Consider the following 16,885-nt stretch of genomic DNA (forward strand, 5'->3'; position numbering starts at 1 on the left):
ATATCGATGACCTTATAGTCGTCTCAAAAACATTTGAAGAACATATTCGTTTACTCAAAGAAGTAGCGCGCCGTTTAAAAGAATCTAATTTAACGATTAATTTTGAGAAATGTGAATTTTTCAAGCCGTCTTTAAAATACTTAGGGTATGTAGTAGATAAATTGGGACTTAGAACGAATCCTGATAAGGTTTCAGCTATAGTGAATTTTCCGATACCGAGAAATACTACAGAAATCAAAAGATTCGTTGGTATGTGTGGGTGGTACCGTCGTTTCATTCCTCAATTTTTATCTCTCATGGCTCCCATCAATCAACTTTTACACAGCAAAAAGAAAGGTCAGAAAATTAATTATACAGCAAAATCATGACTTAGCTACCGCTGCACATGCGGGCTATTCAAAAACATTTTCGAGAGTTCAACTATCATATTATTGGCCAAAAATGAGGCGTGATATTTACCGGTATGTGAAATCATGTAAAGAATGTGCTTCTCAGAAATCTCCTAACTATGGTAAATTAGGTTTGATGGGCACGGAAAAGAAAGTACGTTTTCCTTGGCAAGTCATTGCGCTTGATTTAATAGGTCCATTACCTAGAAGAAAGAATGGGTTTCAGTACATCTTAGTTATTAGCGATTGGTTTACAAAATATCCGTTAATCTGTCCTTTGAGAAAAGCTACATCACCATCTATCATGAAGTTCCTTGAAAATGAAGTATTTTTAGTCTATGGCGTTCCGCAAAGAATTATTTGTGATAACGGTAAACAGTTAGTTAGCAAATCTATGAAAAAATTAATCTCGGAATACGGTTCGGAAATCTCATATACTCCATATTACCATCCTCAGGCGAACTACGTTGAACGTTCCAATCGGACGATTTGCACAGCTATCAGAAGTTATATAGGGAATTCACATAAGGATTGGGACAAGCAATTAGGAAAAATCGGGTACGCTTTAAGAACTGCTAGGCATGAAGTAACTGGTTATAGCCCGTGATTTTTGAATTTCGGACGTGTCATACCTTGTAGGGGAGATTATTATGGAAAGTCGAATTCAGAAAACATATTATGCGATGATAGGGAAAAATGAGTAGAGAGTTTAGGTAAGCTTAAAGATATATACAAAGAGGTTGAAAAAAAATTGAGTGAAGCCCATTTGAAGAGCGCCAAGTATTATAACCTCAGACGAAGGGAAAAGGAATTTTTTATCGCCGATGAAGTTTGGAAGAGAAATATTGTTTTATCTAGTGCAGCCAAAAATTTCAGTCAAAAATTAGCTCCGCGTTATGTGCTGTGTACTGTTATAGGAAAAAAGAGTAAATTAGTATATATTTTGAGAAAGGAAGACGGTAGCCATGCAGGTGAGTGGCATATTCAAAATTTAAAACCGTACTACGGTTCTTTATCCGAGATTTCCGAAAATGAATCGGGATCAGGGAGTGAAATGTAAATAGATGTATATATTAGGGAAGTTTGGTAAAAACTTTCGTTCAAGGTGAATTTTGATGTAGATATTAGATTCTATTGGGAAACTGGGATTAGTATAAGTTAGTAGTAGAGAGCTCTTTACTAATCGTGATTAGTTTATATAAGTAAAAAAAAATAGTCAGAAATTAATATTATTAGAAAATAATGAAAATTGTCACTAGAAAGCAACAATTTTCATTATCTGGAGAAGGGGGTGAATTGTAACGTGAAAAGTTGACTTTTATCAACAATCCAAAACACTTGTTACGAAATGTATCATTAATTGTAGAAATCATAAAATACATGTATACAATTTCAGAGTTCCAATCTAGTAAACATCAGCTATTTTATTTTCTTGATAACTCTGTATTTCATTGCATAGTTGATGTAGTCTGGGGAAGAGAAAAATAAACGAATTATTATTAATGAAATAAAATTCTCAAAAAGAAGGAATGCTCAATGAATACTTCATACAAAGGAGAAGTATTGCCATTGGAGTACACCAAATTTCGTCAACGTGTACGTCACGGCGCAAAGGACGAGTTTGTGTTGATACTTCTGGTCGGAGGTCAACCTGAAAGGATTTTGGGTGACGGTTGAGAAACGAAAGTAGAGTGTGTCACGTCAGTTACCATTTTTGTGTTGGGCATTATTTTAGTGGAAGCCTTTCCCTTAAAGGAGGTGATTTTTTTAACCATTTGATTTCTGGAACCAATATCACAACCGGGATCACTTTCTGTAGATCTGCCGGTTTCCATTAAGCTACGGACAAGTACAGCCTTTGGTATTTTCCAAGAAGCGTGGGTCGTCCAACCATCTCGAACGTTTTTGTGCTGGTTTGGAACCTTTTGGATCCCCAAATACCGTCTTTTGCTGTCGACCAGTTTTGAAAAAAAAAGAAAAGTCGAATTGCTCCAATTCGACATATATCTTTCGAATCCAGGATATTCATAGTATCGCCTGACAACTGAACTGTTTCGTTTTCTAACCCTCCAGACTACATCCAGAATCTACTCGACCTCTCAGACAGCCTGTTGCTGATAACATCCAGAAAAGAAGGGACTCATTTGGTGAGGAATTTCCAATTTTTTACATCGGAGTTGATTTCCACTACACAGACAACCTATTTTTGGAAACCAACTATATACCTGGTGTTTCCTTTTTGAATTATATGTGCCTACATGCATGTAACGTTTCAAAAATTATTTCTAACGTTTCAATAATTATTTTGTGTAGACGTAATGAAAGTCATATGAATTTACTTTATAACGTTGTTTTGTAAGATCCTACTGCAGCTGCAGCGCGTCGTATTATTTCATTTGTTGTGTTACTGGATCAAAGCAAAATCAAATCAAGTGGCGCCCCATCCAAAAAAGGTTGTTCCACAAAATAAAAAACCCACGACCACTGCTCTCCCAATATATTGACTGCCATTAGCAACTTGTTACCTTTTTTTAAAATTCTCTATTAGCCGTGGACTTTCATTCGATCATCATAAAAAAAAATTTCAGAAAGAGGTAATAACCTAACATTCAATATATTAAACACATCAAGACACACTCCTAGAAACAATAAACCTAGAGAAGATACAACACAAAGAATAGTACCTGATGTGATCCAAATACAGGCAAGTTTACCTAAAGTACCTGAAGTACCTGTATTGAGGCATTCGAACCATATAAAAGGACACAACAGGATGACACATTCAGATATAGTAGGGCCTAGAGGATTACAGAACAACCAGCTGTCGAAAGCGCTCGCAGAAAATCCTTTTTGTAACTTATATTAATAGAGGTTGAACTTATGTTTAGAGGTTAAACGACTTACCTGTAAGGAAGTTCAATCCTCAATTATACGAGATGATCCCGTCCGAAGAGATCACACTGTAGTTTATGTTTCACATCCTTTTTTGGCATAATGTTTATCAATGAGAATTAAAAAGTGCCTCACGTTCCCTTATCGCCTCGCTGTCCTATTCATTATGTTTCGTTCAGATCGCGGCTTCTTGGTATGAAGTGGTGGGTGGGTGTGATCTCTTCGGACGGGACCATCTCGTATAATTGATGATTGAACTTCCTTACAGGTGAGTCGTTTAACTTCGATGGTCCCGTCCTCGAGATCACACTGTAGATGTTGAAAGGTTTGGCCGCGATTTGAAGCAAGTTGAATATTTCCCTTGTGTGTTTTCAAAACTCTTTCTCTTTCTTTAATTTTTATTTTGAATTATTTTAAAGAGCCTTTTGTTCATGAACAATAATTTTATTGAGTATTACTAACATTTAGATTTTATAATGTATGCAACCATATATGTCATGTGATTATTTGTAAACAAAAATACTGCATTTACCTAATATATAATAACCCTAGAATCACAAAATTTGTGAATAAAAATACCTATAAATAATAGTTTAGTTCCCATCACCTTCCACACACTCTCCATTAATCATACATTTTGTGAATTTAGAATTCTTTATTATTCGCCAAATACCGCATCGAGGTACTCCTGAACCATATAAAAAAATACTTCAGTTCCCTACTTTCTGTCAGAGAGTTTGAAATTTTTGTTAGCTCATTGATACTATTATGTTTAGGATACTATGATTTTTCATTCGTTAACCTTTTATTTTCAGGAGAATAGTTAATACTGGACTACAAGAAATGCCCAATTTGAACAACCTCAACACTAGTTCAATACTACATATGGTGTAAGTATGACGATTACTTTCATTTTATTTGCACCATTCAAATCATTTTCACTCACTGTCCTATTGAAATGAGGATAGAACCAAGTGATGTAAAAACTATGTTAGGAATGTTATCGAACAATTCGAATGGTTTTACTGATGACCAATAGTATTGAGTTTTACTCAGATTGTAGAATACCATGTTGATTTTTGTTGGAACTATCATTCGAAACTGAACTTTATAGTTGACATATAGGATTGATGAAATGACAAATCCTGTTTGGCAGGGAATTGAACACAAAAAATCTGACATGAACTGTTCAGAAATTACCGAGATATATCATTAAGATATGACTTTTTTTGGTAAAAGCAGCAACTAGAGCATCTGTTCAACCTAATTGTGATTATATGGGGTTTTTTTTCATCAGTCTCCGTCGTTCCCATTCGAACGACCACTGTCAAACGTCAAATCTAGGTTGATCTAAGGATTAGGATCAGTTTGGTAACGTGTTTACTTTTGTTGATGTGAGCATTTTATTTCACCTTATTTTTTTCCAAATGATACCAAGTTCATCATTCAGTGCTGCTGAGGCAACAAGACGTTTTTCTTGAATAGGGTTCTCATCTTCTTCATTGACACATTTCCATTTGAAATCAATTTCAAACAGATATCTTATTCGCAGCACAATTTGTTTTGTTTGTCTCATCATTGACACCTCAGTTTGATTTGCATGAGAAGATTGCATCCTTCAAAAAATTATTGTGTGCCAGAAATGCAGTACTGATGGAAACTGATTTTTCAACCCTGCATATCAGGATGAATAAAAATTACAAACTTGAACATTACAAGCGAGCGTATCTGTACACATATGTACACATCATAGGCGTTAAATCGTAACTAACCACCACGATACTGTAACAATGAATTTCGACAGCCGATTGCAGTTAAATCTGATTGGTCAGCGTGAGAAGGCTTGTCGATAGAAACAATAGCGCTTGCCAGCTGAAATACTTATCAATAGAGTTATCACGAGATTTCTCTTTCTATTTGAAAAAATTGTTGTCAGAGACCTTTCGGTGACGAGTGATGTAATAGTTTTTCGTTTTCTATTAAAAAGTACTCGAAGTGAGTAATTTAATGCTTTTGTCTATTTTACTGAGTACTAGGTACTGAAAGCGGTACCTTTCTAGGTGCATTTTGGGCAAACTGATATGATTTTTCGTTCAAAAGTCCGCATCGAATATGTTATGTATCATCATGTAAAACTGAACGTAGATATTTTGTTCTGTTTGATATTGTATGTTTTTAGAGTTACTATTTTATTCCAATATGTGCTCAGAATAAAAACACTGTAGGTCTCTTGTATTGAGTCATATAAATATAGAAGGCGGTTGTTCATATATTGACCCTATCAAATTATAAACAGCATTGGCGATAAGGTAAAAGCTCATAATACCTCACAGAAGTTTATGTGACCTATATCTTGTGTCATTTTCAGCAACAAATTTGAGTTATCTGAAATTTATCGGAAATATAATTTTATTACAATTGTGAAATTATCAGGATGACATTTCGACTGATTATGCTTACATTTAAACCAAACTAGCTTTATTGTAGCATATGTACGTTCGTTAACAACTCGAGAGATTAACCTCTAAATATCCTGTCATTTTTAAGTGGCAAATTAGAAATATTTGAAACTTATGGAATATATAATTTTATTGCACTTGAGAAATTGTCACGATGTCGAAATTGAAAGGAGTATAATTTAGGAATAGAAAAGTTTTTGGGAAAGAACGGTTTTGACTTACAACTTCTCCATCTTCATACATCATATGTGGGGAAATTTAAAAATAGAGAGAAAGCAGTTACTTTAAAAATAATTCATTTACAATGATGCATAGATTATCAGATACCAACAGAAATGCTACGCAGTGTAGTATGTGGACGATAGTATATTGCCTCTTCAGCAACAATCTCAACAATATATTATTTGTCCTTTAGAAGGTTCTCACTTTTTTTGTGAGAAGATGGAGAAGTAGAGATCCAAAACTTTTTGCATTTCATCCATAATGAAAATGGTTTCATTGTTCGACAGTGATAAAGAAGAAGTTCTCTGGGCATTTTTTGCACTTGTACTTTGAAAAATTGACAATGGATCACTGTCTGTACGTGGAACTGGCTTCGATACTAACAATATGTCAGGATATTTATACTGTGTTAGTTATCTTTCCGCATTTATGCCGACTACGTTTGTCGAACAAAGGTGTCAATCATATACATGATTTTTCTGTTCCCTCCGTAACATTGATACACAAGTGTACATTTTCACCAAGTGACCACTTGTACAGCTTTATTGTGCACGTGGTAGAAAACAATTTCGGTACCCATGGCTTGTCGGTGTTTCCTACTATAATACAAAAGTACACCTTTGAGTGCATTTTTCATTATTCTTTCACGTTTTTTGGTCATATAATATCCACAAAAGTAACAAAAAATCATTGAATCGACGTTCCAAAATTGTCTCTGCATTTTTGCATATTTCGAAGCACAATCAAAGCACAAAAACAAGTTACAAATGATGTTCAATGACATAGAGCACAGTTCTGCCACCATGCATGAACTCGAAAACTAGAGCCAACTTCGACAAACGTATTGAATATCTGAGTTCAGAGAATCGCGTTAAGTTAATAATCATTCTCATATGCTCGGGTCCAAAATGGACCAGAATTCGTAAACTTGTGATCATAGGCTAAGTGACCATCGAATAAACATTAATATGTGGATAATTTTTTTTCTATCGAAATACTTTGTACTGTTTAGATCGGTCAAACTTAATTTCAATACATGTAAATGATCAATAACGTATAGAGACATTCTCAACACTTCGATGATTGAAGATTTAGGATTGATTTCAGGATGATTTTCAGGGTGAATGAAACAATCTTCGACAACAACAAAGTTCAATACATCATCGATCGTTCAAATTGAAAGAGGTATACTTTTTGTGTACAGACGGCGAGTAGGAAGTCAAAACCTGTCTTTCTCAAAAATCGTCGATTGCTTTAAGATATTTCCTAAAATAGTTTGAGCTGCAGGGGAACAACATGTGCTGTTAGTCTCTTCGTCTTTGACACAAAACGTCGTGCTGTTTACTACCTACCCTAACTACTACTGTGCCCAATTGTCGAATGACGTTAGTTAAATTATTTATCTGGGTCATGCTTATATTTGCTGACTTTATATATTGAGCTCTTACACAAGGTTCACGACCGAATACAACGAATCTACATTACGATTCGTTATGATATTTGCATTGATACAAATGTCAAATACAATATTGAACGTTATTATATATAATCAATTCTAATATTGCATGATATTCAATAATTACTCGAAAACTTCTCCGATATTCAGATGAATCAATAGACAAAAATATATATCTTCATAGATGGCGGGTAAATTTTCACGAAATGTTTCTGAAAATAAGGTTTTCAATGATGTGATACCATGTAAACTAGTTAATTTATATTATTAGAACTTCCTACAGAGAAACAAACAGAAAAAAAATCCTTTTGTCTCATCCTTTTGTCTTCATTGCATTCCAATGAATTTTAATATTTGCCAAAATTGAAGACATTCGTGAAAATATTTCGGTGATATTCCTGAATTTCATCGAATGTTTGTGTCATCGGTTCATGCCAACCGTCCAATTCCTGACGTAGGAGAATTCAACTGCTTGATATCGATTCTTAGTGGTTCTGCACTGAAATTAGCTGATGTCATTTCAGTTACTTCTGCTAACTATCAATCTGCTTATAATATTCATTTGGAAAGGTGCAAAGGATTCATTTTTCATTTAAGTAAAATAACATGCTTCTAACCGTTGCACACTGGAGAGGCAACTTCTTTCCTGAATTCAATGTTCACTTTCAAAAAAATATACATCTGTATAAAAATTAAGGGTTTGAGACATGACAATTGGAATTATATTCTAACATATATATGCTTGATCGGTTTAATCTATTAGACTCGAAAATGTTTCGAGCAAAATCATGTCACAGATATAATGATCTCAAATTAAAAAAAGGATATTGCTTTAGACTCTGCGGTTAATACTTGTACTCGATCGTAGAATTTCCACAAAAATTATAGAATATATCCATTACTTCTAATAAATTTCCCAAAATTACTATCAGTTTTCATCCTGCTCAAAATGAATCTGCTTAATCAAAGAGTTTGACTAAAAATGGCAGGAAAAGTGCTATAAGAGGACTCCTGTTGAAAGGAAACCTTTTGATGGAACTCGAGTGAAAATTATGTGTCTCCAGATTTCCAATAAAAATTTCAGGGCCAATGTTATAACAGCAGTGATTTCATTTGATAGAAAAGATCAAACATACCCTTTTATGTTCATATATTGCATGAGTGATATATCGATATATCGATTCAAGATTGCACCTATTATTAAAATAAAAAAAATCCGAAATGAATAATATGCTATTGTATAAAAAATTATAGAATTCATTTAGTTTTGTTTTGTGAATGGTAATAACTCCTTGATGTTATTGGAAAAACTATTTTATGATATGAATTATGTATTTTATCAAAGGAACGAAGAGTATATCGTATAGCTTGCATTATCCTAGGGTTAATGAAGGAAGCAACTTTACTGATCGTTTTTTTTTATTTGGTTCATAGCTCCCTGTATCAAAAAACATCTTCAGTTTTTAAGAAAAAAAACCAATTAAAGGAACAGAGGAGTCAACTACCATAAAAACTTTTCATATGAAGAGCATTCAAAAAAGTTTTTATCAGATACCAATTGGAAAAACCCCTTTTATAATACTCACTTTCACATGAACATAACAATTACATCTTTCTTGTTCGATGATAGAGAAATAGAAAGTTAATGAAGTTTTTTCTTAGAAAAACTAATCTCTCCCAGATATATTCCACTTTCAATTCAAACTCTTTGTTATTGTTGGAATAACTCGATGATAAATATTCTGTGTAAGTATATTTTGTATCTGGTAGTTTGTCGATGATATTTTTAGCTGCACAACAAAAGGAAATAATTGAATTCATCAGAAGACAACCCAGCAAGCACGAAAACATCTCATATAGGTACGTTTCGAAACATAACATTGAGGACATTAAACCTCCCATGCGATGTACTTTTGATATCACATAGACATGTATATAACTTTCGAATTTCCTCAACAAGAGCATTTAACAGTATGCCAGTTAGATGTTAACAAATGCTTTTAAATTGACGTTTTCATGATATTATAGAAGGTATGTCATACTGCGACATACTCGTTACATATACCCAGAGGAACTTCTGTCCTACATAAGTTACAGATATAATTGATATATCATTTCTCGACATCAAAAAGCAATCATTTAAATCTGCTTACTACATATATACAGGTTACGTAAAAATGTGATATCACCTGGCTGTAGATGATAGAGGTTATTACAATATCATCGTCTAACATATCATTCATCTCAGTCCGGACTTCCATTGTCTAATATGATATAAACTGATTTGAAGTCCCTGAAAGAATCTGTAAATAATTGAAAAGATTAGCTGAATTACAGATTCTTTCAGGGATTTCAAATCAATTTATATCATATTAGACACCACCACTACCACCTCCAAACATAGCATTCATTTTCCCAGAAGCACATAAATGTTTAAGCTTTGCTCATATATACAAGGCTTTTTTTTCAATCTTCCTACAGTGTATATGTATAGTAATAGAATCACCATATGCCATACTAGTGAATTGTAGGTGACCTATAGAAAAGTTATTTTTTCTCTTCAGCATAGAGCAAAGTTCTGCCACAGTATTAGTAAGTAATGATTTGCAAATCCTAATGATGAAATCTTTATGATCATTTCCTCCAATATTTTTCAGATATTGGACCTTAAATTAAAAAAAATAGAATTATAAATAACATAACCAGTAGTCAAAATTGCAATCACCTTCACGCTACACCGGTTACTTTAAAGTCTTCAAATTCATCTATAAAATATTTCAGTAGACTGTTTGCGGTGGCCATGGTATATTCCAATTACAAATGGCTTGAAATGAAAATCACGAAAAGTATTTGGCACAAACCAACCCAAAATAGGTCAAAATTGACTTCCCGAGCTTTTAGTATGAGGTAATCCATCTATATTGATATTGATTTTTATTATTATTGGAGGATTAATGCCATCTGGAAAAGTATCCAAATCCTTCAATATTGCAGATTTTAACTCAAAATGGCAATATACACCTGGCTCAACTATTTTGATTATAATACGTCTGGAAATATTTCGCAAAGTTTGAGCATCATGATGAGGAATACTCAAATTATTTTTTTTTAATCTGTGACAATTTTGAGGGGTATATTACATTCTACCGCCTAATTTTTTAAATCTTCATGAAACTCCGTGCTGTTTGTTTTAGATGACTATATTCCACACAAGAACATTTCGAATATGCATCATCATCAGTGGCATCACTATTATAATAATCAAAGTCTATAGCGGAATTATCAATATTGGGAAGATTGCATGGAGTGTCTTCACTTTCATTCGGAATATTCTGTACTGCTCCTGTTTTGAAAGATTTTAAAATTATTTAGAATTTGGAATTGAACAACCCTTGGTTTGTCCCTGTTTATTCAAATGTGAATCAGAGCTTCTCTTGATACTACGTGAAATTTGTAGTTTTAGGTTCCGTTTTTGCCTTGCAGATGAATTTTCAATAGGTTTTCTATACATCAAATCAAATCAAATCAAATCCTTTATTTTCCTGTTCGACAATTTCATAAGTAATTGTATTAGGAATAGTCAGTAAAGCTAAAATTATAAACTACTACACTAAAACTAGAAGCACACACGAAAACGCATGCACACACCACACATACATTTACGTTAAATAATCATCAACACTGTAATACGCATTCAGAACTAAAAAATTTTTAATCTTTGTTTTGAACATCTCTAATGTTTTGCTTTCTTTCATTTCAGTTGGTAAAATATTGAACAAACGAGGACCTGCAACATTAGGACCTTTAAGAGCAATCCGCCCTCGAGCTAGAGGAACTTGATATATTTTTTTTGGCCTAGTGTTAATTGTATGAGTAGAGCCTATTAAAGGAAATTGACTTTTATTTTGAAAAACGTAGACACAAATTTCCATTATGTACAAGCAGGGTAAAGTCAGTTTGCAGTCACTTTGCATCAGGAACAGATTCGTCAATTTTATCTATATATACTCGGAATAGTACAGGTCCCAAGACTGAACCTTGTGGTACTCCGAGTGATAGAGGTATCCGTTGAGAATTCATTATTCTTTTTCTACCATTAATTACATTGGTGATGGTTACATATTGGCTTCTGCCAAACATAAATGAATCGATCCAATTATTCCAAATTTCCCCAAAACCCAGCTCATGTAACTTTCTTGATAATACCTGAGGATTGACGCAGTCAAATGCCCTGCTGATATCGCAAAAAATCCCAACAGGGCACTCGCCAGCATCTATGCTATCAGCTAAATTGTCATATATGGATTGAATCGCGGTATTAGTGGATTTTCCACTTCGAAACCCATTCTGCGTATCCGAAGTAATGTCATTTCTGTCAAGATATCTTAAAAATCTATTTAGAAAACAGTGCTCAAAAAATTTTGAGAAAACTGATGTTACTGTTACGGGTCTGTAGTTATTCATCAACTGTTTATTATTTTTTTTTGTGAATAGGTACGACTTTGCCTATTTTCAATCTTTCAGGGAATACACCAGAACAAAAACTTAGATTGATAAGAAAAACAAGAGATTTTACTAATATGTCCAGCGTATTTTTGAGCATTAATGCCGGAACGTCATCGTTCCCTGACGACTTTTTATTATTCAGCTTCTTCATCATTAGTTCAAAAAATTCACTCTCACTAAACGGGTATAAGTAAAATCTTGAGGATGATTCATTCACCAGAGAGCCAGTATTATACGTTGTCACGTCTAAATCTTCGACCAATTTCCGAGGAGTTTCTATAAAAAAAGAATTGAATTCGTTTGCAATAATGTTGGGGTCTTTAGTTACAACACCGAAAGACGTAGTGATTTCAAAATTTGACATATTGTTAAATATTGAACCTTGTAATTCAGATACCATTTTCCATGTTTCTTTTGATAAATTACTACTAGACTCAATTCTAGCTTGATAGAATTGTTTTTTGGTGTTTTTTACGAGCAATTTGTGCATCTCTTTCATAGTCGAATATGATTTTTTAAGTTCCGGATACATTTTTTGAAGGTTGAAGTATTCCCTCAATCTCAAGCTAGAGCATTTCACCTCTGGGGTCACCCAGTCTCTAGTTTTATGTTTTTTGAAACGCAGCAATAAAGGAAATTCTATATGGAAGTGGTGAAGAAATATGTCGTGGAAATAATTAAATGCAGAATTACAGTCAATAATATTGTACAATTGCGACCAATCCTCTTGCTGAAGATCGAGTCTGAAAGCCTGTAGTGCCTGTTCGTTATATGAACGACCATAAAAGCACTTTACAACTTGGCCAAAATCCAATGTCGATGTCGGACAAGATCATTCTATGGTCTGAAAATGGAAAATCGAGTACACATGTAGATCCCTTATTCGGAAAATTCAAGTATATATGACCAATAGAAGAGATTGTTGTGTCCGTCACTCTGGTTGGCCAAAAAACTGAGTTACGGAAGTTATACTGAAGCAAAGCATTAGAAAAGTTCACATAGTTACTTCCTAATTTCAAATAATCTAAATTGAAGTCACCACAAATGATAAATTTAACAGCAGGTTTATAATACTTATCCATAATTCTAACTAATTGAGTTTCAAGTTCTTCGTATTTTGCACTTGTAGGTCTATAAGAACAAATGATGTACATTTGGTTCTTCTTATAACTTTATACCTTGATCGTTAGATCAGTATACTCATAAGAAACTATTTTTAATGTGGTTCAGCGTTTAACGTCATTGCAACTGCCGAGTATTGATGAAAAACTTGGGTTATGTTAGGCGGTTTGCAGCATTTTCTTTCTCTTCTTCTTCTTTGTGAACAGACCAACGTTGCAAATACGTTCAGAAATCAGAAATTACCTAGTCCAACAAATGTCAATATTGAATGTGTTATCCTTTCAGAAGAATTGATCAACTCAAGCCAATAAATCCAATTTTAGTCAAGACGGAACTTCATTGACGTTTTTACTATTTTTCAATCTTCAACTGACTAATCTTGTTTACAAAACAAATGAACACAAAATAAACACACAGAATGATAAATAATAAGTAAATATCCACATTCTTCCCCCGCTAGAGAATTCAGTTGTTCTCTAGCTCCAATTTACATATCTTCGTTACTGGTCGCGTGAATTCCGAGGTTGATGTTTTAACATCAACTACCCGGATTCTCCCGTCAGGTCCAGGATATATGCCAGTTATTCTGCCCAACTTCCAGTTATGTCTAGGGGCTTGATCATTAACCAATATGACGATATCATTTAATGCTATGGGTTTATTATCTCTTGTCCATTTACTTCGCCTTAAAAAGTTAGGTAGATACTCTCTTGTCCAGCGATTTCAGAAAGGATCTCATAACATGCGAGATATTTTTCATTCTCTCCCTAGATTGTCTGCATTAGTATTCAATGTAGCTGGTTGACTAACATCTCTTGACAACCATCTCGATAGATTTGTTCGGCCAGAGAGAACCATAATTCCATCTTTCAGTTCAGGACATAGACTGGCAAGCTTACTTCTTCCACTTAAAGGTTTTCCATTCTTGAGACAGCAGATCTCTGAGGGAAAACTCTCTTGTTGTGCACACTGTACCCAAATTTCCTCAGCATCAAAAATCTGTTCTTTTGTCAAATAGGGTTCGAACATTTTTTTTGTTTTTGAGAATGTTAATGAATCTCAAGCACCAAGCCGTAGAACGAATTAATCGTATCCACTTGGAGAAGCTTTTCACTAGTGGTAAACAATTTTCATAGCTCGTAATGAACAGACATGTTTCAAACTTTTTTTGTTCCAATTCAACATCCACTTCACACAAATATTTCATGTTGTCTTTTTGGCACCGCCAAAGTTCCTCGGACTGTCCATCTTATTGCTTCACCTGCAATGTTATATTCAGTTGAAACCCAGTACCAATCTCTTCCGTTCGTTCTTGTATTTTTCCTATTCGATGGGATACAAATGGTTTATAGTTTCTTCCATTACCTCTTATCCAGTTCGAAACACATCTTGAGTCGGACCAAAAAAATATTCGGCTGATAGGAATTTCCAGATCTTTTTTCATCAGTTGAGAAAGCCGACTTGCCATGACCGCTGCCTGAAGTTCCAACCTGGGTATAGTATAACGGTTTCAACGGAGAGAATCTAGATTTTACCGAAATAAGGCAAAATTCAGTTTCTTCAACTCCAACAACTCGAAGATATACTGCTGCAGCAAACGCCTTTTCACTGCTGTCACAAAATGTGTGAAGTTCGGTAGCTATAGCTGTAACATCTAGAAATTTGTATTTCAGAGACCTTCTCGATTTCTCTCATAATTTTTTTTTCAGGAAATCTATTGGTCCTGTGACAAACATCATCCCAGTCGATTCCAGATCACCATATATCCTGCATTAGAATCTTTCCTATCACGGTGAAGGGGGAAATCAAACCTAGCGGATCAAAAACAGACATCAAAGACCTTAGAACAGTTCTTTTCGTAGGAGTTCCTTTGGAAATCTGGGATTTTTCAAATTTAAATGAAAAATCATCATTGTCAGTGCCCCACCACATGCCTAATATTCGATGTAGAGGAGTTTCGTCAATTGTCTTCGTTGAAGCCAAAACTAGTTCATCGGCAAGCTTCGTTCGAATTAATTGGGAATACGTTATCCAATTTATTACCTCATAGCCAGCAATTTTTTGGGCTCTGCGTACTTCTAAAATCATTTGAAGAGCTTCCTCTTTTGTGTCTTTGGAATCCAGATAATCATCAACGTTGAACTTTTTCATGATAGCGGTTTTTACGTCTGAATCTGAAGCGAATTTTTCAGCATTGAAATTTTTAACGAACTGGGCACATACTGGAGAACATGTTGCCCTGAATGTCATAACAAACATTTCGTAAACATCAGGAAGTCGATCATATTCCAAATTTTTCCAAAGAAATCGTTGCGCACATCTGTCTTGTTCTCATATACTGATTTGATGGAACATTTCTTTTACATCCCTGCAAAAACCAAATCGTCTTTGTCGAAATTTCCATACAATCGACACTAAGGATTACACTAGATCTGATCCAGAGAGTAACACGTCGTTGAGACTTGTATTGTTCGATTTGGCAGCTGCATCGAACACAAGCCTGATTTTGTTTGGCTTGTTTGGATTTTCCACAGCAAAATGGGGCAGATACCATGTGTGAGGATTGATGTGTTTCTCTTCTTCTTCAGTCAGTTTTCTAACGTATCCTTTTTTCTTCATAATTCTCAATTTTTTCACAATTATTTATGGCAAAATTTTTGTTTAGACGACATTTTTTTTCTACACATTTCAGTCTTTGGAAGGCTTGAAATTCACTTTCTGGCAAGGTTACATCATTTATTTTCCATAATAATCCAATTTCGTGATTTTGTCCGTTGTATTTGATTGTACTATTCATCAAATTCAAGGCTCTTGAACTTTCCTGGGAGAGTTGATCGGTTGTTATCAGAGTGCCAAAAGTTTCTGTCGCATACAATTTTCTGAATAATTCTTGAAGTTCATCATCGAATAATTGTTTCTCACAAATGTGTAAGGTGTGAGCTTTGAAGACAGTTTCCTCTTTAATAGGGCTTGGTCCATGGAAAGACCAACCCAATTTACATCTACTGGCAATTGGAAGATGTTCCTGGCCACTCCATATCTGTCTGGCAATTATCAAATGGATATTATCTTGACCAATGAGCATTACAGGTTTTTCATTATGAATGTCATTTATCGGAACCCCTCGTAGATGCGTGTATTTTCTCCAATCTGCAATATTGACGTTTTGATCTGGAAGTGACATGTTGGTGACAGTTCGCACACCTTTCAAAATTATATTTTTATTGCTGTCGTCTATTTTGAATACTTTCACGCTTAATCGCATGGAATCTTCTTGCATAGTCACATTTTCACTTGTCCACTGAAGTCAGAGAAACTCTTTGACACCAGTTAGTCCAAGTTTTTCGGCGATTCCTGAATCTAAGAGTGTTACGGTCAAAGCTTCATCACACAGTGCCAAAACAGATACATTGCCTCTTGGTCTATATAATTTTATGTGAATTACTCGTAATTCACATAAAATTCGTGAATTACTCGTAATAGGACTTTGCTTGTGGGATTATTTACGGAGCACACCATTTCCGGATCATTTTCATTATTATCTTGTAGTAACAATTCTATTCTCATTTTCTAGTTGTTTGTGAAACAGAGGATGATGAAACAATTCACAACCGTTCCCACCGCGCGGTTTTCTCATTCTGCATTTGAACTTCTGATGATTTTTCCGGAGACAAGAAAAGCACAATTTCTTTCTGGTGACAATTTCCCATCTTTTTTCAAAAATTGCATTTGAGGGCAGGTACCTTCGTGGTGCTGGGACTAATCACAGTCACACAATTACATATTTCGGATTTACTTGGGTCGTGTTGAAAACCCTTTAGTTTTTCTTGAAATTAGTG

General features: G+C 34.4%; 1 protein-coding gene across 3 annotated transcripts in view; it reads left to right on the plus strand.

Moving 5' to 3' along the window:
• The window catches only part of LOC111514274 (lutropin-choriogonadotropic hormone receptor), a 796,850-nt gene that overhangs the window by 529,209 nt on the left and 250,756 nt on the right, over positions 1 to 16,885 (plus strand). For all 3 annotated transcript variants that reach the window (XM_074176962.1, XM_074176963.1, XM_074176965.1), the window contains one exon: positions 4,097 to 4,171. In XM_074176962.1, the coding sequence (XP_074033063.1) occupies positions 4,097 to 4,171 (75 nt within the window). The remainder of the gene's footprint in view (positions 1 to 4,096; positions 4,172 to 16,885) is intronic.

This window comes from Leptinotarsa decemlineata, unplaced genomic scaffold (genome assembly GCF_025532065.1).
Source record: "Leptinotarsa decemlineata unplaced genomic scaffold, Ldec_3_MD MMD2_P_RNA_scaffold_14, whole genome shotgun sequence".
NCBI lineage: Eukaryota > Metazoa > Arthropoda > Insecta > Coleoptera > Chrysomelidae > Leptinotarsa > Leptinotarsa decemlineata.